The sequence below is a fragment of the Dromiciops gliroides genome, chromosome 3, assembly GCF_019393635.1.
Source record: "Dromiciops gliroides isolate mDroGli1 chromosome 3, mDroGli1.pri, whole genome shotgun sequence".
Taxonomy (NCBI): domain Eukaryota; kingdom Metazoa; phylum Chordata; class Mammalia; order Microbiotheria; family Microbiotheriidae; genus Dromiciops; species Dromiciops gliroides.
Genome location: NC_057863.1, coordinates 241065749 through 241090338, shown reverse-complemented (window position 1 = coordinate 241090338; position 24590 = coordinate 241065749). Strand labels below are relative to the sequence as shown.

The 24590-nt window shown below is 39.4% G+C and overlaps 1 protein-coding gene across 1 annotated transcript in view; it reads left to right on the top strand.

Moving 5' to 3' along the window:
* Positions 1-23270, top strand: part of IL3RA (interleukin 3 receptor subunit alpha) — a 68073-nt gene extending 44803 nt beyond the window's left edge. Inside the window, exons 10-12 of the mRNA XM_043996703.1 lie at positions 12048-12147; positions 20700-20781; positions 22935-23270. Coding sequence (XP_043852638.1) covers positions 12048-12147; positions 20700-20781; positions 22935-23021 — 269 coding nt within the window. The 3' untranslated portion in view covers positions 23022-23270. The remainder of the gene's footprint in view (positions 1-12047; positions 12148-20699; positions 20782-22934) is intronic.
* The last annotated feature ends 1320 nt before the right edge of the window (positions 23271-24590 follow it).

Sequence of the window (24590 nt, the reverse complement as noted above, 5' to 3'; positions counted from 1 at the left end):
AGAAATTTTTATGTGACCCTGGGTATATAGATATATAAAATAGGTATACATAACCTTTCACTGTTGCCAAGTTTTTTGTGATGCCCACATTCAGTTACACAACCCCATATGGGGTCTCAACCAACAGTTTAAGAAGGTTTGGTTTAGTCAACAGTTCTTGCTCTTGCCACATGACCAGCCCATGTTCTCTTTTGATTATATATATTTTTATAACTTTCTTTACTCTGGTCCCTATGCGTTATGAATTTCAGCCTGCTCACACCTACCATTCACCTCTTCACTGCCCTCTGAGCATTACTCAGTTTTAAGAGACTAATAGTAGTTAGTATTCCATAGCACCCAACCAACCAACCAGAACAGGAGAATATAGGTATTGAAAAGATGGACCCTCATTTCCGGGGGATGTTTGGGGTCATTAAGGGAGTTTTGTAGTTCACCATAAAATAATTCAGCCTAGGGGGCAGCTAGGTGACTGTGATGTTCAAAATCAAAATGTGAGGGGGCGGCTAGGTGGCACAGTGGATAAAGCACCAGCCCTGGATTCAGGAGTTCCTGAGTTCAAATCAGGCCTCAGACACTTGATACTTACTAGCTGTGTGACCTTGGGCAAGTCACTTAACCCCCATCGCCCCACCAAAAAAAAAAAAAACCATAAAATCAAAATGTGTGGTCACCTTAAATTAGAAGCTTTAGCACCAGTCTTTGGGCATTAAGCATTTATTAAATGGTATTAGAAAAAAAAAGAACATGAGGAGTTAAGAAAAGGCCTATCTAGCCTAGAGTTTCATCCTGGTCTGGTTCTTCCTCAAGTCCTCCAACACCAGCCTACTTCAACCACAAACTCCCTGAAACTGAGTGTGGAAGCTTTTTATAGGTCTGGAGTAGAGGTGGTCCTTACACACTGCTTCAAGCTGATTGGTAGGTGTCATCCAAATCCATTGGTTCACTGGACTTGAAGGTGGTCTTGAGTTGAGTTCAAAGTCCTTAGCTTCTGAGAACAATACCTCCTTAAGGGCCAGCCAGGTGTGGTTACAATCTAATTAACTTGAAGTAGGCTAATCAGCAAAGTCAATCACTCTCACATAATTCAATCAATTTAGATTAATTTCCAGGTGGGCCTTTGAGTATCTGCCAAATCCCATTATTTTATCACATGGCACAATGGATAAAGCACCAGCCCTGGATTCAGGAGGACCTGAGTTCAAATTCGGCTTCAGACACTTGACATTTACTAGCTGTGTGACCCTGGGCAAGTCACTTAACCCTCCTTGCCCCCCCAAAAAATAATTCAGTCTGCTCCTGAACTGATTCTGCCATAATCAAATACTCGCGAGAATTATATGCCAAAAAACTACCATTAAGTAATCTTTCATCCTCTCAGCCAGATAATGATAAAGTACCCCAACTTCCTACAGGATGTTCTGACCATTGCAATAGTTTTCCTAGGAGAGTTTCTGGCAAGGCACTTTACCTCAATGTGTCAGTTTCTTCATCTGTAAAATTAATAGAGCTGAAAATCCCAAGAAATTCAAAGATATCCTTATACATTATTATTATTATTTCCATTTTTCAAAAAGCTGGGACAATTTACTTTTTGTCCTGTTCAGTTTTCATCTATGATTTATTGAAATATAGTTCTGAGGAAAAAAAAGGCTTTTAAAAAAAGCCCTTTGTGTTTCAAATGGAGCTATTTGACTAAGTCTTTAAATCCAAATCTGGATTTCACTGAAAGGTAAATAATAGCTCCCAGCCCAAGTATCAGTGGTGGCTCACTGGTTAGGTTTTTCTGGTTTATGATGAGTATAAATATCAATTGTTTTCTGTTCTGGAAACTCTGAGGTTCTTCATCTTCCAGATTGATATTTTTGTGATGGTAAATTAGGCCACCATTTGTCTCAATTCTAACCTAGCCTTTAGTCATTGAAAGGGTATCTCCTCAGACTTACAGAGAACTGAGAAAGACTTTAATTTAGAAAGGTCCATCCACAGTCATTTTGACATTTGTCTTGTGAATGGACTTTGATGAATCTGGAGGAGAGAGTGAGGCTGATGACTTTGCCTTCTCTACCTCACTTAAATCTAATTCATGTGCAAATCAAGCCATCATCCCCATGATGTCATTGGTCCTCTTCAAGAACAAAGGATGAGGGCAGCTAGATGGCACAGTGGATAAAGCACTGGCCCTGGATTCAAGAGGACTTGAGTTCAAATCTGGCCTCAGACTAGCTGTGTGACCCTGGGCAAGTCACTTAACCCTCATTGCCCCACAAAACAAAACAAAAACAAAGATCAAAGTATGGACAAATCTCATGCTCAGTGACTTGATGGGTTCAATTATATCTATAAAATTGACTCCTAATTCTACAAATACAGATCTCCAGTCTCTCCTGAGCTACACTGCCACATCTCCAACAGCCTGCTGGATATCTCTTCCTGATGCATGACAGGAATTTCAAACTCAGCATATTTAAAAGAAAACTCATTATCTTCTCCTCAAATCCCACCCCACTTCCTACCTTCCCTATCTCTGTCCAGGACAACACTATACTTCCATTCACCCAGGTCCACAACCTCAGACCCATCTTTGACTCTCCTTCCCTTCCTTATATTCAATCAGTTGCCAGATCATATTATAATACCCCTTGCATCTATCTTCTGCTCTCTACTCATCCCAAGTTTAGTTCAGACCCCTACCCAGTCTCACCTGGAGTATTATAATAGCCTCCAAATTGGTCTCTTTGCCACTAATTCCTCCTCCCCTCAGTTTGTCTTCTGTATAGCTACCAGTCAAACTTCCTAAAGCTCAGGTCTGACCAGACCAAGCTTCACTAATTCTACCTAGCCAGTGGGATAAAATACAAACCCCTTTAACACTTAAAACACTTCATAATCTGGTTCCATTTTGTCTTTCCAGGTATTTCACTTTACTCACCCTCATACACTCCATGGTCCAGGCCAACTGCCTTACTTGTTGTTCAGAAGGCTTTTGCAAAGGATGGCCCCTTGTTGAGACACTTGCCACCTGGAGGGGGGGGGGGCTAGCTCACCCAAAGAATTGGAGGCTCATCATGAATCTTGTAAAATAAAAAGAAATTTATTAGGAAAGAGGACTCTATGGCCAGAGACAGAATCACTATGGAGCCTGCCCTCCAGGGTAAGAGAAGAGCTGGTCTTTTGTATGTTTACAAAACAAAAAAAAAGGGGGGGGAGGGAAATGCAAAACTGGGAAGAGCAAGATAACTGGGAGGGAATTTTTGAATAATGGGGCATCCTTAAGATCAGCACCCATCCATATCTTGCATATTATCTTGCAGACTTTGGTATTGCTTATCAGTGTACCAGGATCTGCTTGAGACTCAGTGCATTCCTGAGGTATGAGGGCCAGAGCTGTTTCTCCCTTGGGAAAGTTTCAGAATTCCTTAAGAGTTTGGGATCCTTCATCCCACAACACCCTTCCTTGCCTAGAATGATTTCCCTTCTCATTCTTAGCATCCCTGGATATGTTTGAGTCCCAGCTCAAATCCTAATTCCTAATCAAGGCCTTTCCTTATCCTTCCATTTGTTTGTATTCTCTGGCTACTCCTAACCTGTATTTATTTGTGTGTATGTGTTGCACTGCCCTAGCAAATTCTAAATTCATAGGGGAAGAAATTGTTTTCATTTCCTTTGTAATTCTTTGTCCATGTTGGGTAGAGGGGAATAACTCATAGAGAGCTGGATTCAGAACCAGGAAGACATGAATTCAAGGCCCACCTGTGCCTTGCACATATTGTTTGTTGTTTTTCCTTTGTTCTCAAAGAGGACCATTGACATCAGGAAGGTGATGTCTTGACTTACAAGCGAATTGAATTTAAGTGAGGCAGGGCAGTGCAAAGTCAACAGCCTCACTCTCTCCTCTGGAGCTATCCAGATCCAATGGCAAGATATAGATCAGGACGACTGGAGATGGCCCTGGATGCTGACGGAGACCTTGGCCTTTTTAAGGCTGAGGTCTTTTCCAGGTCTCAGTTTGTATCCCATCAATTTCACAGGTAGATCATTTTTAGAAACCCTACTATGGGGGCAGCTAGATGGCGCAGCAGATAGAGCACTGGCCCTGGATTTAGGAGTACCTGAGTTCAAATCCGGCCTCAAACATTTAACACTTACTAGCTGTGTGACCCTGGGCAAGTCACTTAACCCCAATTGCCTCACTAAAAAAAAAAAAGAAAAGAAACCCTACTATACACCATTTTAAAGATGGGTCTGCATTTCATAAAAATGGACCACTAAACAGAATTAGAAACACAGTGATTTCTTCTTAGGAAATAGATGTAAGCTACTTCACTAAACCCCTATGCTCTTTGAGGTCAGGGCTTGCTTTTGTCTTTATACTCCCAGCACCTAAACCCGGGCCTGGTACATAGTAAATGCTTAATAAATGTTTGTTGAGGACAGCTATGTGGTGCAGTGGATAAAGCACTGGCCTTGGATTCAGGAGGACCTGAGTTCAAATCCAGCCTCAGACACTTGACACTTACTAGCTATGTGACCTTTGGCAAGTCACTTAGCTCTCATTGCCCCCAAAACAAAAACAAAAATAAATGTTTGTTGAATTGAACTGAATTCTCTCTACATTGAATCCCAAAACCTGAAAAGGCAAAAAAAAAAAAAAAGAGGGGGCAGCCAGGTAGTGCAGTGGAGAAAGCAATGGCCCTGGATTCAGGAGGGCCTGAGTTCAAATCCTACCTCAGACACTTGACAAGCTGTGTGACCCTGGGCAAGTCACTTAACCCTCATTGCCCCCCCCAAAAAAAAAAGAAAGAGAGAAAGAAAGGTAAGAATATTTACAGAGGCAAGTTCCAAAAAGCAAATGAGTAGAGCACAGATAGAACTCACAATTGCTGGGAGAAGATAAAGAAAAGAGATAATCATACAACATGTGATTCCTTTATTCATTAATTCATTCAACAAGCATTTCTCAAGGGTTTACTATTTACAAAACCCTGTGCTAAGTTATGGAAGAGAACTAATGTTTAGGTAAGATGTGATTCCTACTTTCTTATAGCTTAGGAAAAGACACAAAGAATAATAACAATGTAGAATAGAATGTCAAAAATGCATTAGGGGAGCAGCTATGTGGCGCAGTGGATAAAGCACTAAGTTCATTGGGGAAAAAATTATTTTCATTTCCTTTGTAATTCTTAGTCCATGTTAGATAGAGGGGAATAATGCATAGAGAGCTGGATTCAGAACCAGGAAGACACTGGCCCTGGATTCAGGAGGACCTGAGTTCAAATCTGGCCTCAGACATTTGATACTTTACTAGCTGTGTGACCCTTGCCAAGTCACTTAACCCTCATTGCCCCGCATTAAAAAAAAAAAAAGTATATTAGAGAGGTAGAAAAACAAAGTGCTGCTTTAAGGGAAAGGTTTTACTGACAGAACATCAGTAAAAGTTTAATGGAAGAGGTAGCATTTGAGTTGGGCAGAAATCCAACATTTGATAGGAGGGAAGGAAGACATTCCAAAGATAGGAAACTGTATAAACAAAGACCTCAAGCTGGGAGGTGACTGTTTGCATACTTTAGGAGAATTCTAGGCAATATTGTGTTCTGAGGGGGTGACATTCATACTGATCATGTCAGCTTCCATATTTGTGATTGGTACAGTGATACAACTGATATTAATATTTAAGCATTCAACCATGCAAAAGTTCTCTCAAAGGAACTGGTCTAATCTGTAAAATAAACACACTTGGGAAACTGACTATCCAATTACAGTCTAATTCAAATGGAGGAAAGTACTAACTTTTTTTTCCCAAGAAGACTAGTCCCAGGTGGAGGATTTCCCCAAATTATCTCTGAAAATGCATAGAGGACCAAAAGATATCTCAGACAAACATCCTCTGGTTTCACACACTTTGACAGTTGGTTCTGTTTGGGGAAAACTGCCTCAGTTTACCCAAATAACTCGAGGACACCACCAAGTCAAATAAAGACAGATTTATTACATTCCTGAAGGAATGGGCAAACTCAATAACTGAGTCACAATAGCTAATACATGCCTTGAGCTTTTATAGGAATGTTGGTCTGGGGGGAAGTCCCCACACACACTAGGGCGAGCTCACAATCTAACATCCAATCCTGTCTCACCCAGGGTGCATGTTTAGCTCATGATCAATGTATGGAGACATGCATACGTATTCTAGGAACAAGGGGGAAAAGGGGAGGGGGAACAAGATCAAACCGAAGGAAGAGGAAACAGGGGAGTGACAGATGTTTCAGATCTCACAATTCCCACTGACTCCCCTCTCTCTAAAGATAATCAACTTGAATAACAGGAAGAGTCACTCAGGTGTTTCAGCATTGTTTTGTAGTCGTGTTAATTTTAGAAGGATGACAGGGTTAAAATTTATCTTCAGCTATGTTGGGAAATCAAAGAAATAGAATAAAGAATAAAAGAATAATCCATTGTTGGGACCCTAGGGTCAAGGGGATTCTGCTCTGAGAAAAAGAAACATGTCACTTAACATCTGGTCTCAACTTAATTGCTGCATCCTGTGCCGAGCCCTGTGATTGCCTGCCCTTTCTTCTTGAGTCCCAAGTATTGAATTGGTGGGCAAACTCCCCGACCCACTCAACAGGGACTGGGGTTCTGACACATGATGGATTCCAGATAAAACTAATATGTAGCTGACAAGTGGGGAGACTGAGCAGAAGTAAAAATACTGTTAATTGGCAATAGAACTTAAAGGAGACAGTGAGAATTTGACAAGCAATAAACTTTTAAACTAGCTATACTGGGGCGGGGCTGAGTATCTTCCAGACCCCATCCTCAGAGTTTAATCTGACTCAAATCCATAATCATCTCATACAGTTCTCTAGACTCAAGGAAGTTAAATGATCCTGTAGCTAGTGAGTGTCAAAGGCAGGATGTAAATATAGGTCCTCTGATTCCAAACACAGCATACTTTCTACTGTACCTCCCTGACTCCCCCAAAGTAATATGGTTTTTACTGGGGCATAGAAGTAGTAACATGAACTAGTGTGGTACCAGCTTGTGGAGGGCCTTGAATATGAATAACAGCTAAAGTAGTTAGAACCTAGGTGACAGTAGAAAGCCTGTGAAGATTTTGAACATGTGAGTAACATGAAAGATCTATGCTTTGGGGCAGCTAGGTGGAGCAGTGGATAGAGCTCTGGCCCTGGATTAAGGAGGACCTGAGTTCAAATCTGGCCTCAGACACTGGACACTTACTAGCTGTGTAACCCTGGGCAAGTCACTTGACCCCAATTGCCTCACAAAAAAAAAGATCTATGCTTTGTATATTTGAGTTGTTTTGATTAAATACAAAAGCTAAAGAGTATTCATATTAATTTTTTTATTTGAATAGGATTTTATTTTCCAAAATATATGTAAAAACAAAATTTTAACATTTTTTTAAAACTTTGTGTTCCAATTTCTCTTCCCCCCTCCATTCCCACCCCCCACCCACAAGAACTCAACAATTCAAAATAAGTTATACATGAGTAATCATGGAAAAAGTCCCATATTAGCTAGTTGTGAGAGAAAACAGTCAAAAAAAACAAACCAATACTTCAGATTAAGGAATTGTCAGAGGAAAAGAAAAAAAAAATTTTTTTAATGTGTTTCCATCTGTTTTCAGATACTATCAGTTATTTCTCTGAAGATGGGCTGCAATCTTCATAAGTCCTTCAGGGTTATATTGGATCATTGCCTTGCTGAAAATAACCACATGCTTCCCAGCAGATCATCCCCCACTATTGCTGTTATTTTGTATACAGTACATTTCACTCTGCCTCAGTTCATGTAGGTCTTTCCAGGTTTTTCTGATAGTAGCCTGTTCATTATAACCTGTATATAGTACCTTAAGCTTAACAGAGAATTTTCTTCATAAAAGTCCAGCAAAGTAGGTACTATACATTTTGCCATTATAATCAATCATCATAACTATGTCCCTCCATCCCACTCCCTTCCCATGACATTTACTCTATGTTCTTTTTACCTATTCCTCCTCAAAAGTGTTTTACTTCTGACTATCCTCTCCCTCTCTCTGCACTCCCTTATTTTCACCCTTCCTTCCTTATCCTCTTCCCCTCCTACTTTCCTGCAGGGTTAAATAGATTACTCCTCCCAATAGGGTATGAAATCTATTCCCTCCATAAGCCCACTCCAATGAGATCAGGGTCCCTTGAATCAACCTTTCAACTGACATGTCAACTAATTTCAGAGATAGGGAAGCAAGTTTAAAGAAATTTTTCATCTTAAAAAAAAAAGAGGGGCAGCTAGGTGGTGCAGTAGATAAAGCACTGGCCCTGGATTCAGGAGGACCTGAGTTCAAATCCGACCTCAGACACTTGACACTTACTAGTTGTGTGACCCTGGGCAAGTCACTTAACTCTGGTTGCCCCACCAAAAACAAAAACAACAACAACAAAAAAGACTAGTTTGGGGGACAGTTAGGTGGTGCAGTGGATAAAACACTGGCCCTGGATTCAGGAGGACCTGAGTTCAAATCCGGCCTCAGACACTTGACATTTACTAGCTGTTTGACCCTGGGCAAGTCACTTAACCCTCATTGCCCTGCAAAAAAAAAAGAAAGGAAAAAAAAAAGAAAATACCTGGAGTCCAGAGATGGAATGTCAAGTTCAGGAATCAATCAATCAATAACCATTTATTAATTAACTGATTATTAATTAGTAACCTAAGCACTGAGGATACAAACAGAGGCAAAAGTTTCTACTATCAAGGAGCTTACAATCTAATAAGGGGGAAAAACTTGCAAAAAAAAAAGAAATTTTTCATCTTAAATTAATAAATTAAATAAATTAAGATGAAAAATTTCTTTAAACTTGCTTCCCTATCTCTGAAATTAGTTGACATGTCATTTGGAAGGTTGATTCAACTAGTTTTAAAAACGAAGCAAAAAGTTGAGGGGAAGGAAGAATCTATGCCTTAGAAAGAATATTCTAGCAGCAGTTTGAAGGACAAATTGGAGAAGTGAATATTGGTAGAAAGAGAGGAAGATTTTGGCTTGATATCAAGAAAATGTTTCTAGCAATTAAAACCATTCAAAAATGAACCTATATAAATGAATGAATGAATGAACAAACAAATAAATAAATGAATAGACAAACACAGAGATAAGTAGATAGATAAATAAATGAGTAGATAAATGAATGAATGAGTGAGTGAATGAATAGGTGGATGGATGGATGAATGAATGAATGAGTAGATAAATGAATGGATGGATGGATGAATAAATAAATAAATAATGGATTCAGCTGCTTTGAGAGGTAATGGATGCCCCATAAGAGAAGGCCTTTAAATACTAGATAAGGCTGGAATAACAGAAGAAAATTAACCAGCCTTCTAACTTGTCCACTTCATGCTAAAATATACTCAGTAGAGTATTTGCCACCTATGCAGTGTTACAAATAGCTTTTGTTTATGACTTGACAGATTTATTTGGTTTCTTTTTAGATTTATATATTTCCTGTGCACTTTTTTTATGTTTAACATTAGAGAGGAGAGCCAGTTAGCATGTTAATCTTTGGGGAGTAAGCTGTTTTTATTTGAAGTGATCAACATGGTACCATTCATTTTCATGAATATTTTACATGTTAGGCATGGTACTTTGTTTATAATGTGATTTCAAAAGGCCAAGGTTAAAACAGCTTCCAGGTTCAAGCAAAGAAAACTGTCTTACCTATTGGCCTTTTGTGGTGGGGAAAGGGAGAAGAAGAAGGAATAATCAATTCCAGTCACTGGTGTAGTTCATGTGAGTACTTTTAGTTTGCAGTACTTAAGCATTTGTGGTTGTAGTAAAAACAGATGTTCTACTGTATCATATGTCAAGTGTGTCTTTGTGTAATAATACTCAGCCTGAACACATCCCTTCATGATTTTCAGTGGCAAAAATATTCCTTAAAACAAAGTTTTAACCCAGTCCCTTTACTCTAGAGAAAGAAGTATTTTGTATTCCATTACTTGTAATCTATTCACTTACATTATTTTTGCTATACTCATTTTATATGTATTTACATAGCTTAGGTTACTATAGAGCCACTAGATATGAAACATAACAGTCAAACAATAACAATGAAAGTATTTCACTTTTTCTAGGTGTGTTTTTTTTTTTAACTTTTATGATTTAAAAAAATATTTACTTGGGGGCAGCTAGGTGGCGCAGTGGATAAAGCACCAGCCTTGGATTCAGGAGGACCTGAGTTCAAATCCAGCCTCAGACACTTGACACTCACTACCTGTGTGACCCTGGGCAAGTCACTTAACCCTCATTGCCCTGCAAAAAAATTTTTTTAATAAATAAATGAATTTTACTTAATAGGGACATAACTAATAGAGAAATACAGTTATCCCACATTGCTGGGGTTAGGGGTGCAGTGCTCCTGAGATCTAAAAAATCTAAGTAAAAAATTTTATCCCTCTCTTTGACCCAGGGAAATTCTGAATTTTTTTTTGAAGGGGGGGGGGGTTGAGGGGGGGGGTGAGGCAATTGGGATTAAGTGACTTGCCTGGGGTCACACAGCTAGTGGGTGTCAAGTGTCTGAGGCCACATTTGAACTCAGGTCCTCCTGAATCCAGGGCTGTTGCTCTATCCACTGCGCCACCTAGCTGCCCATGAATTTTTTATTTTTCTTTTATGAGGTATTGATATTACACAATACTATACATATATTTTATGCATTTCTGAGTTTCTAAACTTTTTCTGTGTCATCTGCTGGCCTTTGTGCGTCGCCTGCAGCTTCTGCAAAACTCCTCAAAAATTCCCATTTAATTTCTTATTCAGATCCAAAAAACCTCAATGGGAAAAGTGCAAATGTGGAAGGTTCAACTGTAATTCAAGATGCTGTTTAGCTTTGCTGAATTTCCTATGGAAAGAATGGCCATGGAGACTGTGTCATTGGGAGCAGTTAGAACTTTTTGAGAGCCAAAAAAAAAAACCAAACCCCAAAACAGAAGAAAGGAATAGTAAAAATAATAATAATAATAATAAAAGTTTTAAGGTGAAACCATATTTGTTGTCTATGGAACAGGCTTTCCAGAGAATGTAGTGGAAAGGTTGAGTAGTCTTAGACCAGAGGAAGGGGTTGGTTAGATGAGAATGGAAATAAGGGATTGAGTGCTTGCAGATGGAGAATGGATTTTGAATTACTGCTAAGGGATTTAGAATCGCTGGAGTTAGGAGAATATGTTCTATTGGGAGTTTGTTAATCACCAAGAAATGAGTATGGGTTAGACTAGATGGACCTCCTAACTCTGAGATTGTGTGAAACATGGTGTAGTAGAAAGAAAGGTGCATTGGAACTTAGGAGACCTGGGTTCAAATATTAGCTCTGTCACTTCATAGCTGACTTTGACTGTGTCTGACCATTAATGTCTTCATATAAAAAATGACAGATTGGATTAGATTTCCAAAGTCCTAATAGTTTATGACTGTAAGCTTCCCCATCCCACAAAAATTAAGTTGTGGGGCAGCTAGGTGGCACAGTGGACAGAGCACCGGCCCTGGAGTCAGGAGTACCTGAGTTCAAATCTGGACTCAGACACTTAACACTTACTAGCTGTGTGACCCTGGGCAAGTCACTTAACCCTAATTGCCTCACTAAAAAAAATTAATAATAATAAGTTGTTTGGTTTTTGTTCTGTTTTGTTTTGTGGGGCAATGAGGGTTAGGTGACTTGCCCAGGGTCACACAGCTAGTGGGTGTCAAGTGTCTGAGGTCAGATTTGAACTCAGGTCCTCTTGAATCTAGGGCCAGTGCTTTATCCACTGTGCCACCTAGCTGCCCCCCATCCCACAAAAATTAACAAAGGCTTTATCACTAGGAGGGTCAGATGACATCTGCAAAGCCAAGCAGGCAATTTCCATGGCACAAAATCACCAGACATGTTGCAGGAGTCATGGACTATTGGTTCTCTCTGCCCAAGCCAGAAAACTGAACAAACTGCAAATTACCTCACAGGGAACAAGAGAAGTTTGAGATTGGCATCTCTGATATTCTAATATTCTTATTCTATCAGGTGATGAAGTCCGTAATGATAATCTTCTGTCAGTATTAATGTTGCCACTTCTTGGAATAGCCTTCATTATGCTGCTCGTTCTGGGATATCTCTGTAAAAGGTGAAACAAGTCACTGTTGTATTGCTCTTATACATTTAATGTTATCATTAACAATAGTATTTATTTTGCATATACTTATGTATGGACATGTTTTCTCCTCTACTAGTATGTAAGTACTTTGAAGGCAGAGACTGATTCATTTTCATCATCATATCCCTAATGCTTAGCACAATGCCTAGCATATAATAGACAATTAATAAATGCCTGTTGATTACATGATTGAAAAATACTAGCCATGTAAGAAATCATTTTATAGGTATAACCAGGGTCCCTTCAGTGGTGGACCCCCTGAAAGCTAAGTCAGGTTCAAGGCATATTTTGGCCAATATCTACCCAAAATTATTATCTTTAACAACATTCATTTTACCTTAGCATTTCTTTTTATTCTTAAATAAGTAACATTCATTTTTCTCTCTCCTCCCATTTAAAAAAGTAAAACTCTTGGGGGCAGCTAGGTGGTGCAGTGGATAAAGCACCAGTCCTGGATCGAGGAGGTCCTGAGTTCAAATCCAGCCTCAGACACTTGACACTAGCTGTGTGTGACCCTGGGCAGTCATTTAACCCTCATTGCTCCGGAAAAAAAAAAAAAAAGTAAAAATCTTGCATAGTCAAGATAGTCAAGCAATACAAATTTCCACACTGGACATATCAGAAAATGTTTCACTATTTTTTTTTTAACCACAGGACTTATTATTTCAATGTAAAATACATTGAAATATCATATCAAAATAAAAAACAAAGAACTCGCTTCCCCCATTCCTACAAACAGGGGTACATTCTTCTACAGATTGCCCCCACCAAAGCAGGAAAGGGTACTAGGTACTCATCTTTGTTGTAGCCTATGGCTGCTTCCAATGTTACTTTACTGCTGCAGTTTCCTTCAAAGAGACTGATCCAATTGCCTGTTGTCTTCTCAGGCTTCTGTCTTTAGTGCCCAGCCTTCTGCTGGCCCTTCGTGATCAAGGGTGCTTTCAGCTGCCACCTGTTGGACTTCTGCTGAACTGCGGTAGCTTTTTCGAGACGGGTGATGAGGGCTTTGTTTTTAAAACATCTTCCCAGAGCTATCACTCTTTTGTGACTTAAACCCCAAAGCCACAGTCAGTCCACCAGCAGAAGACTGTAGGCTTCAGTTAAACCTATCTTTTGAACTGCTTTGATTCTATCTGAACTGTCATTCTAGGAGTTCAGTCCCTTATTTGAGAGATAGCAATTCTTTCTATACTTTTCATTCTCATGGTCCATGTAAATCCACCACCGTGGGAGCTTTAGTTAGCAAGCCTGCAGAGGCACAGCAGAGCTAATAATTGTTTCTCCTACATTACTGCCAGTAACAAAATCACTTCTTTCCCTATTCTGGATAGCAACATGTAAATATTTGTGTCTTTTCTTTTCTTTGCCAGCCTGCATAAAAAACTGCACAACTAAAGCATAATGTTTTCACTGAAGAGTGTTAAATAACATTACCTTTCAATTCTTACTGTCACAGGGAGTAAGGCAACAAGCGTTTATTAAATCTTTGCTATGTATCAGGCACTGTGCTAAGTACTGAGGATACAAATATAAGCAAATAGAAAGACAAAGACAATTCCTGTCATCAAGAAGAGGGGTAGGGGCAGCTAGGTGGCACAGTAGATAAAGCACCAGCCCTGAATTCAGCAGGACCTGAGTTCAAATCCAACCTCAGACACTTGACACTTACTAGCTGTGTGACTGACCCTAGGCAAGTCACTTAACCCTCATTGCCCCGTAAAAAAAAAAAAAAGAAGAAAAAGAAGAGGGGTAAAGAGGTTAGAAGGGTAAAGTCTTGTGAGTCAGAAGCACAGCCTGCAAGAGAATGGAACAAGGATGGCTTGGTTCCCTCCCCAAAATGAAGACCGGGAAAGGAATTCACCAAAGGAAGAAGGTCCACAGCTTGGTGTGGTGAAAAGAGCATTATTTCTGGTGGTGTTAGATCAAATCCTGCCTCAGTTGCTTACTAGTCCTGTGACCTTGCACAAGTCTTTTAAATTCTTTGAGGATGTTTCCTCATCTATAAATTAAATCAGTAGTTATTTATGTTTTTTCCCTTATTAGATTATGAGCTCTTTGAGGGAGGAACTATCTTTGCCTTTCTTTATAAACCTAAGTTTAACAAGGTACCTGACACATAGTAAGAATTTTAAAATGCTTGTTGACTGACTGAAAGGGTTAAACTGGAGGGTTTCTGAGAGTCCTACTAACTCTAAATTTATGTTCCTACTATACTGACAGAACTACATAATTCCTACTAGTCAAGAAATACATTTCTCGGGGCAGCTAGGTGGCACAGTGGATACAGCACCGGCCCTGGAGTCAGGAGGACCTGATTTCAAATCCGGCCTCAGACACTTAACACTTACTAGCTGTGTGACCCTGGGCAAGTCACTTAACCCCAATTGCCTCACCAAAAAAAAAAAAAGAAAGAAAAGAAAAGAAATACATTTCTTTTTTGTGTTTGGGGGGGCAATGAGGGTTAAGTGACTTGCCCAGGGTCACACAGCTAGTAAGTGTTAAATATCTGAGGCCGGATATGAAATCAGGTCCTCCTGACTCCAGGGCCCGTGCTTTATCCACTGTGCCACCTAGCTGCCCCCAAGAAATACATTTCTAAAGCAGAAGGTTGATAGAATAGATTAGCAATAAGTCCACTGCTCTAGAGATAGATTGGAGTTGCTTCAGACAGTAACCAGGGTACATTCCAGAGTCTAGACTAATTCTCACTACTCAATTATTAGTCAGTTCCTGGTTCCTCCTAGAGCTCACATAAATTTCACACACAGGCTGTCAAATATCTTAGTTCAGTTTTCTTAATATACAAGCAAATATATAGTAAAAAAAAAATTTTTTTTCAATCTACTGAATTGTAAGCTGCTAAAACTAAACTAAGCTGTTTGGGACAGCCCACATACTTATTTCTATGAATCCATGATATCATTAAGATGGCTACTCTCTAAGTCCTTACAGATCACAACCCAGCCATGCCTTTCCATCTTGCCTAACATTCGTCTTTTTCCTCTGGGAAATCTTTCACAAGAGGTCCACCCAATCATTCTAAGGGGCTTCCTCTAAATCTCTTCACATTACTTGGATATTCATTGGACACATTGGTTCTTGCTATGTGACAGGCCACCTCCTTAAACCATCATGCATTTCTCTAATAATATACTTTTACTGCTTCAGTGCTATTCTCCATTGGAACCTACTCATCCCCAACAGTTGGTCAACTAGCATTTATTAAACACCCACTGTGTACCAGGCACTGCACTAAGTGCTGAAGATACGAAGAAAGATTAAAAAAAAATCCTGCTCTCAAGGAGCTCACCTAAACCCCTCCATTGTCTTTAGGGTGACCCACAACTTTAATTCTCCAGAGGTTATGGTAATCCATGATTGACAGCAATATGGTATCACTGGGCCTTTGTTTCATTAAAGCAATTGTGGGAGTTAAAAGCATTGTTCAGTTTCCCAAAGGCAGTCCAGTCCATTCTCCTCCTCCTCCTCTTCCTTCTCTGGTTTATCCATTTACCAGGCCTGCTCAAAACAAATACATGGATGGATGCTCTATGGGTAGTTCAGCTAATAGCATATCAGTCTAGACAATAGGCATTTTTTATTCACATAATCTGCTTCACAAAGATAACAAACCAGGATGCTTCAAGATATTCCTTGAATTGATTGAAGCACCTGGTACAGATACTAAGATCAGAAAGAGCTGGGCAGAGGAGAAGGTTGGGGTGGGGAAGGAGAGAGAGAGAGAGAGAGAGAAATCTGGTACAAATTACTAGCTTCAGAGTAGTTCAGGAGTTCAGGAGAGTGACCAGAACCCAAATACATTGCATATGTATTGCAAATTTAAAAGAAAATAATAATAATATGCAAAATTCTGTCAATTACCAACCACTATAGACCCTAATGAGACCAAGGAATTACTAATTTCAGAATATTAATTCTGAATATAAGTTCAGAATTAATTAATCTGAAGAACAGAATATATTTTAATGTTATTCTTAGATATCTATATTCATATTTAATTCACATGCATTTCTGAATAGTAGCCCGAAAACTTATATCATGAACCAAGCAATTCCCAGTATTTTTAACTCTATGTGAATTTTCACTTCTGCCCTTTGACAGTATGATGAGCATTCTCATTTTATTATACTCAGGTACTACTTTTCAGAAATCAGTTGTTTTCCAAATTTAGCTTTTATGAATAAACTTATAATTTGGGACACATGTTTATTCTATCATAAAAAGCATGCATTTTAATTTTTTATCCATTTTTATTTTTAAAATGTTAAATGGACTACATGCACGTTTTATTTAAAATACAATTTATTTTAAAATATTTGTTTTCTCCTTGTTTTAAATAAACAAGAAATATCAAAATTATAAAAATGTAATATTCTAGCAATATGCAAAAAGCAGTTGCATTTTTGAGTACTTCATTTTACATGTTGCATTATATCAGGCTTGTAATTTGAGAGCTGCAATTTGCAGTTGACTTGTGATTTTGATTTTTATATGTTTTTGTTATTTTTATATATTCTTACACAATGTTGTTTTTTGTTTTCTTCTTTTCATGTTTCATTTATACAGGGAGCATCTGTTTTTTTACACATCTATATTAAGATTTTTTTTTATTCAGTTTATATTGAGGTTTTCCCCCTTCTTTTCTCCTCTTCTCCCTTCCCTTTTTCTCCTCTCCTCTTTGCTTCCTTTACCTTTCCTCCTCTCCCTTCTTTCATACCCTAGGTGGGAAAGGAAGTGGTGGGCTGAAGATTTTTTTTTCTTTGAGTTCAAACCCGTTCCCTATAGCCTTTTATCTTAGCTCTCTCTCTCTCTCTTTTTTTTTTTTGGCAGGGCAATAGGGGTTAAGTGACTTGCCCAGGGTCACGCAGCTAGTAAGTGTCTGAGGCTGGGTTTGAACTCAGGTCCTCCAGAATCCAAGGCTGGTGCCTTATCCACTGCACCACCTAGCTACCCCTATCTTAGCTTCTCTAGATGCCAAATTGATATTACTGAAATACAGGTCTAACCACTTACTAGCTGTGTGACCCTGGGAAAGTCACTTAAGCCTCATTGCCCCACCAAAAAAAAAAGAAAAGAAAAGAAAAAAGTTTTAAAAAGAAAAAAAAGAAGAAGAAGAAGAATCACTGGATCCTATTTCCCTGGGCAGCTAGGTGTCTCAGTGGATAAAGCACCAGCCCTGGATTCAGGAGGACCTGAGTTCAAATGTGAACTCAGACCTTTGACACTTACTAGCTGTGTGACCCTGGGGAAGTCACTTAACCCTCATTGCCCCCCCAAAAAAAATACACGCGCGCGCACACGGACAGGTCTAACCATGTTAATCCCCTGATCAGGAAGCTCTAGTGGCTCCATATTACCTTTACAATCTCATACAAAGTCCCTTATTTGGTATTTAAAGTCCTTCACAGTCTAGCCCCAGGCTTCCAGGCTTATTGCATATTACTCTTCTTCAGCAACTCAAAAGTCTATATTCCAATCAAACTGATCTACTTGCTATTCCCCAAAACAATAATCCATCTTCTTTTCCCATGACTCTCAACAAAATGTATATCCCACAGCTGGAATGCATTTCTTCCTTACTGCTGCCTCACAGAACCCCTAGCTTCCTTCAGGCTTTCCTCGTGCCTCTCCTTTTTTTTTTTTTTTTTTTTTGGTGAGGCAATTGGGGTTAAGTGACTTGCCCAGGGTCACACAGCTAGTAAGTGTCATGTATCTAGGGCCAAATTTGAACTCAGGTCCTCCTGAATCCAGGGCCGGTGCTCTATCCACTGTGCCACCTAGCTGCCCGAGTGCCTCTCCTTTTATGATGTCAATCCCATTTCCTGAACTTGCTAGTACATTTCCTTCCCACCCTCCCCACATTGCTTTTTGTTTACTTTGTGTATATTTTTTCATTCACATCTCTGTCTTCATGTTGTTCCTCCAATAGAATGTAAGATCCTTGAAGGAAGGGATTGTTTCCTTTTTTGTCATTGTATGCAGTGCCTAGCATGGTGTCTGCAATAAAGCAGGCATTTAATAAATGCATGTTGAATGAAAGAATGAATTAAAGTGGACCACTTACACACCTGCAGAAGGTGTAGTTCAAATCCTCAGCCATGGAGAACCCCAAGAATTAATAACTCTGCCCTGAGCCTTGTGAGTTCCCTCTACCATTTGAGGTTTTCTTGGCAAAGATACTGGAATGGTATGTCATTTTCTTCTGCAGTCCAGAATGAGCTGCAGGAAGATGAGGAAAATGAGGCGCACAGGATTAATTCACTTGTCCAGGGTCACATAGCTAGTGTCTGAAGACAAATTTGAACTCAGGAAGATGAGTCTTTCTCACTCCAGACCTGGCATTCTGTCCACTGAACCACCCAGGTGCTCTGAGCCTTGCAAGTTCCTTGAATAGACAATGACATTTGCATTGACCACCCCCCCCCCACCAATTTAGACTGGACCTTGATTCCATCCTTTTTCTCCATGTTATTGTGGAACTGAATGGTAGTAAATAAGTGCCAGAGTTTGGGGTTTTGGGAGGTTTTTTTGGTGAGGAATTGGGGTTAAGTGACTTGCCCAGGGTCACGCAGCTAGTAAGTGTTAAGTGTCTGAGGCTGAATTTGAACTTAGGATCTCCTGAATCCAGGGCCAGTGCTTTATCCACTGTGCCATCTGGCTGCCCCCAGTAAGTGCCAGTTTTGAGAATGCTAGTTTGCTGACTCCTAAAGAGACAAGCTATGTAAGACTATAATTAAATTTTTTTGTCTGATTTATTATAATCTTTACCAAATTAATTTTTGAATTGTGGAGTTCAGTCTTTAGTCATCCAAACTTAATTAAAAAAAAATAGCCAGAAATTCATACTCATCAGGACTATTGGCATGCCATTGGCTCTTTGAAATCAACATGTTATCACTATGCCTTGCCATAGGCTGTGCTCCATGCCTTCAATGCCCTCTCTCCTCATTTCCTTTTAGAATCTTTATTTTCTTTCAAGGCTTACTTCAGGCACCACTTCCTATATGCAAAGCTTTTACAGATGCCACCTCTCTCTCCTCCAAAAAAATGACTTTGTATTTACTGTGTATATAAAGTGTTTCCACAACTCAGTGGGATTAAGTGTTTGATTTTTTTGTAGCCTAAGACTTTTTACACAGTAGGTCCTTAATGAATATTAAATTGAATGAAATTAAAAGAGGGAAATACAAACAGATCAAAGGTTTTCACAGCCATAGCCACACATAAACCCTTCAACCTATTCTGCCCATTTGTTCATCCAAATGAAGAAATGGGACTATTAGTAGTTTCTTTTTATTATATTTAGATGCACTCATGAAAACAATTATATGGTACTTCTGCACCTCACATAGCTGCTATCACTTTGGAGAAAACTGAAGGCCCTCAATTAATCCAATTAAGTGACCTACATCAGGAGAAATCAGCAAGAAAATTCCAATCAATAATCAGAAAGTGATGTCATAAGAATGCAAACTTGCCCTTTTATAGCACTGTAAGAAATAGAATACTTCAGGCTGTCTTTATGTACCAGAGATCCCTGCTGTATTTGAAAAGATACCTGGTGAGAACAGATTGGGAAAAACCCTTCCTTTTAGGAGAATAAGTGGACAATTATAAAAGGGAAGTTCTAGCTAAAACTCAAACTGAGAAGTCTGAAGAGTATCCCTAGAGAGCTGGACTGTCTAAGTAGAAAAACTGTCCTTTCTTTTCCTTACATACTCCATCTCCTCTCTATTCCTTTATACCTGAAATTCACACTCAATTAAAATCTCCACTTCATAGATTTCCTCTCTTCTTTCAAGAGGAAAACCTTTCCTGTTCCCCAATACTGTTAGTGCCTTTCCTATATACTTTTTATTTAACTATTTTGTATTTATTTCTATTTAGTTTGTATATACTTAAACAATGTATCCCAAAAGTCTTAATGAAGGCTTAATCTTTGGGGATACTTAGTGTATATGTCACCATCTTCCCCTGTTAGAATATAAGATCATTGCAAGGACAGTTTCATTCTTTGTCTTTGTACTCCTAGAGACTAAAACAGTGCCTGGCACATAGTAGGTGATTAATAAATGCTTGTTGATTGATTCATAATAGGGTTTAAAATGAACATATTAATTATTGGGAGAACAGACAGAAGTGGCAAAAATAGCTTTGACCTGAGGACACTGAAGCAGGGAAACAAGTACACTTTAAGAAAGATCAGGCTTGGGGCAGCTAGGTGGCACAATGAATAAAGCACTGGCCCTGGATTCAGGAGGACCTGAGTTCAAATTCGGCCTCGGACACTTGACAGTTACTAGCTGTGTGACCCTGAGCAAGTCACTTAACCCCTGTTGCCCTGGAAAAAAAAAAGAAAGATCAGGCTTTTAATCAGATCTTGGCCCAAGTTTAGTGCAGTTCTTTCTCTAAGGGCCTGTTCCTGCTTTTGATACATGTCATTTTGTGCTCATTTCTTGTGATTGTCATCCACAGTTTTACATTTACTTTTCTTTTCCAAGGTATTATGTGATTCAAAAAATATTCCCTCCTGTCCCTCATATTAAAGATCAAGTTAGTGACAGTTTTCACAAGTACATCGAGGTAAGTTGTATTGCTAAAATCCTATAGTACTAATTTTAAAGGATGTGAGAACAAGTGAGTGAGTGAGTGTGTCTGTGTGTGTGTGTGTATCTAAGTTCCCTGTATTTTCCAAACTCAAGATTACAGGCTCCAGGAAGTAGTGAACAGATGTGTAGGAATTCTAAAAGTTGTTTGGTGATAGTTTGACTTTGAAGAAATCTCTTATTCTCCTTCCAAGACCTTCACCCTCTTCTTAAAATATTTTTTTCTCTTTTAAATCATTTCATCTCATTATTTTTTACTTCCCCTCCCTATTAGCTTGTGTTTTCCTAGGCAAAAATTAATGTACTAGGGGCAGCTAGGTGGCGTAGTGGATACTGCACTGGCCCTGGATTCTGGAGGACCTGAGTTCAAATTTGATCTCAGACACTTAACACTTACTAGCTGTGTAACCCTGGGCAAATCACTTAACCCCAATTGCCTCACACACACACACACAAAAATATTAGTGTACTAAGCATGTGATCCTAGACAAGTCACCAAACTTCATTGGGTCTCAGTTTCTTCATTTACAAATTAAGATAACTTTAGATATCTTTAATTAACTTTTTTTTTAACTGAACCAACCTGTTATGGGGGAAATTGGGTGAAGGTTTGGGGTAGGGGTCCTTAGGAATTCCTCTTTAAAAAATTTAAAAAATTACATCCTGGGGGCAGCTAGGTGGCACAGTGGATAGAGCACCGGCCCTGGATCCAGAAGGACCTGAGTTCAAATCTGGCCTCAGACACTTAACACTAGCTGTGTGACCCTGGGCAAGTAACTTAACCCCAATTGCCTCACCAAAAAAAAAATTACATCCTGGGGCAGCTAAGTGGCATTGCCCCGCAAAAAAAAAAATTTTAATTACATCCTCTCACATACAAATTCAATTAGAATAAAATAATATTTTATCTAGGTGCTAGGGAAAGGAAACCAATAGAGAAGTCATGGCACAGAGGAATGGCTCTTTGAGATACCTATCTCCTAAAGCAGGAGACAGGCAGATACTTTTATAGAGGACCGATGGTGGTCCGATGGGGCGATCATCTGACTGGAAAGTTCCCTTTTGGGGGAGGACCATCCCCCACTAGTGGTAGCTGGGGGAAGTCGGATGAGGGGCAGCTGCAGATCTCTTAAACCAACTCTCTTACCCTCAAGCTACAAAGGCAGCAGCCACACATAATCTTATTTCCCTGAGGGGTGGGGGAGACTGGAATGAAGGGTGGTGGTCCTGGAGCTAACTCAGTCTGGAACTGGTGCCACTTAATCCTTTGGTTTAGTTTCTCATGGAGAAGGTTCTTTGATTTACTCCAGAAAACTTCTGAGGTACTTTGGGCCCATAATATAACCTATTAATTCTAGTGAGCTAGTCGCTTCTACCTTCCTATCTTTTGGTTATGCATGCATACATACATACATACATACATATGTGTGTCATGGAGAAGATGGGGTAGGGGGGTTGGGGTCCTTAGGAATTCCTCTTTAAAGAATTACACCCTCTTGCAGGGCAGGGCAGGGCAGGGCAGGGAAGGGAAGGGAAACCATGAAAGAAATCCTTAGACTTCTTTTGGGGAGAAGGCATAGCACAGAGCGTGGCTCTGAGATACCAATCTCCTCAAGCAGGAGACTGGCAGGTACTTTTTTATAGAGGACTGATGAGGGTGACCATCTGACTATGGAAAGTTCCTTTAGTGAGGGAGGACCATCCCCCACTGGTGGTGGCTGGAGGAATTGGGTGAGGGGTGGCTGCAGATCTCTCAACCCAACTCCTCAGGACACAAAGGAATCAGGCACACCCAAACTTATCTCCCCAAGGTTGAGGGAAACTAGAATGAAGGGTGGAGGTCCTGAAGCTAGCTCAGTCCAATCTAGTTCCACTTATCTCTTTAGGTGTGTCTGTCCTTTGGATTAGTGTCTCAATGAGAAGATTCTTTGATGTGCCCCAGAGAACTTCTGGGGTGCTCTGGGCCCATCACACACACACACACACACACACACACACACACACACTTCCATGCCTGTCAAGCTTTTATAGAAAAACAAAATACTATTAATTTGATAAGTAAAGTTATAAAGTTGATTGACAAACAAAAGTATCTCATCAAATATTCTTTTTCTCTTTCCCTTTCTGTAGGTGGTCTGGGAAGGAAATAAAATACTTCCAGAACAATGTAAAATTGAAGAGATACAGGTCATAGAAAAAAAATCAAACTGTCCATAAAATTAAACAAAATATTTCAGTGGATAATGTTCATGGAAATTTCTGATCTGTTTTCAAATTTCTATTTTTAAAATTTTCTTCCAAATAATGTTATAGTAACACACAAGGAGGAATGCGGTGGCAAATATTTAACAGCTGGCTCTTTGGGGAAAAAATGTGCTCAAGACATACTTTTAGAATTTAAATCTGCATTATTAATATTTTCTTCAATCACTTTATTAATTCTGGACAACTAATAAAAATAGTAAATCAAGCCCTAATTGGTAGTGTTTTCTCATTTCTAAGTTGTAAATTCTATTATCTTCAAACATAATTTGTTCAGCCATTACAACTGATTATTGCCTTCCCCTTAAATTCTAGGTGTTTTGGTTTTTTTCTCTCCTCCTTTTAATTCCCCCTTCAGTATCAAGGACATTTGTGTCTCTTTCCTACTCGGTATTATCCTCCCTCTTAACCCCCACCCCCACCCCCCACCATGGCTTGTTTACCTCCAGTTTGATTTATTTTCACACCAAAGTGTACATGTGTAGAACCCATCTTTGTCTTTTTAAGATAAGGGTACAGTTCATCTGATGCCCCCTCCCCTACCCCTTTCACCATGTTTATATAACCTTTTCACACACTTCAGCAAAGGAGATTGAGGAACATTTAGACAAGTAGAAGAGAAAGGAGAGTGTTTCAACCAGGAGAGGGTAATTAAGTGTTAAAGGCTACAGAGGGGAATATAAATGAGGAGTGAGAAAAGGCCTTTAAATCTGGCAATTAAGAGATCATTAGTAACTTTCTAGAGAACAGTTTCAGTTGAAAGATGAGACTGCTAGCCAGACTAGTTAAAAACTATGTGAGAGGAAATGCAGTGGAGACACAATTGTAAGTGGCCTGCCGCAAGCAGTTTAGCAACAAAAGAGCGGAAAGGTATGGAAGTAGAGCTGAATGGGAAGATCTCAGCAGGACCTCCACTGTGGCAAAACACTCTATCAATTTGCTGTTAAACTCACATCTTTTTCAAATTTCCAAAAAGTGAGGACTTATTGAGAATTGGGGAGGTGTGGGTGTGTTTTTAGGCAGAAGGGAAGAAAACAGTAGACAGGGAGAGATTGAAAATAGGTGTGAGAGAGTGGGGGTCATAGAGGACACAATCTGCCTGAGATGTCAGGATGGAATGAGATCACTTGGCAAGAAGGGCCACCTCTTCATGTGAGACTAGGGTAAAGGAAACGAGAGTGGCTGAAGACATTTGAGTGATGTCAGATGAGAAGAGGAAATTCTTTGTGAATGGCCTCAATTTTTTTCAGTGAAATATGAGATGAGGTTCTCAGTTGGGAGGGTGAAGAAGGATGAAAAAAATCTTGAAAAGGTGCCTGTGGTGAGTTTAATACTAAATTGATTAGAGTTATAAAGCGTGCTTTGCCACAGTGAGGATCCTATTGAGATTACTTAATATAAATTTATATTGGACTCAGCTGTGCTGGTTTGGTGATTATTTTTTTTCTCCAGCTTAATTCAACAACTTGTAAGAGTAGATGGTGAGCACCGGCCCTGGATTCAGGAGTACCTGAGTTCAAATTC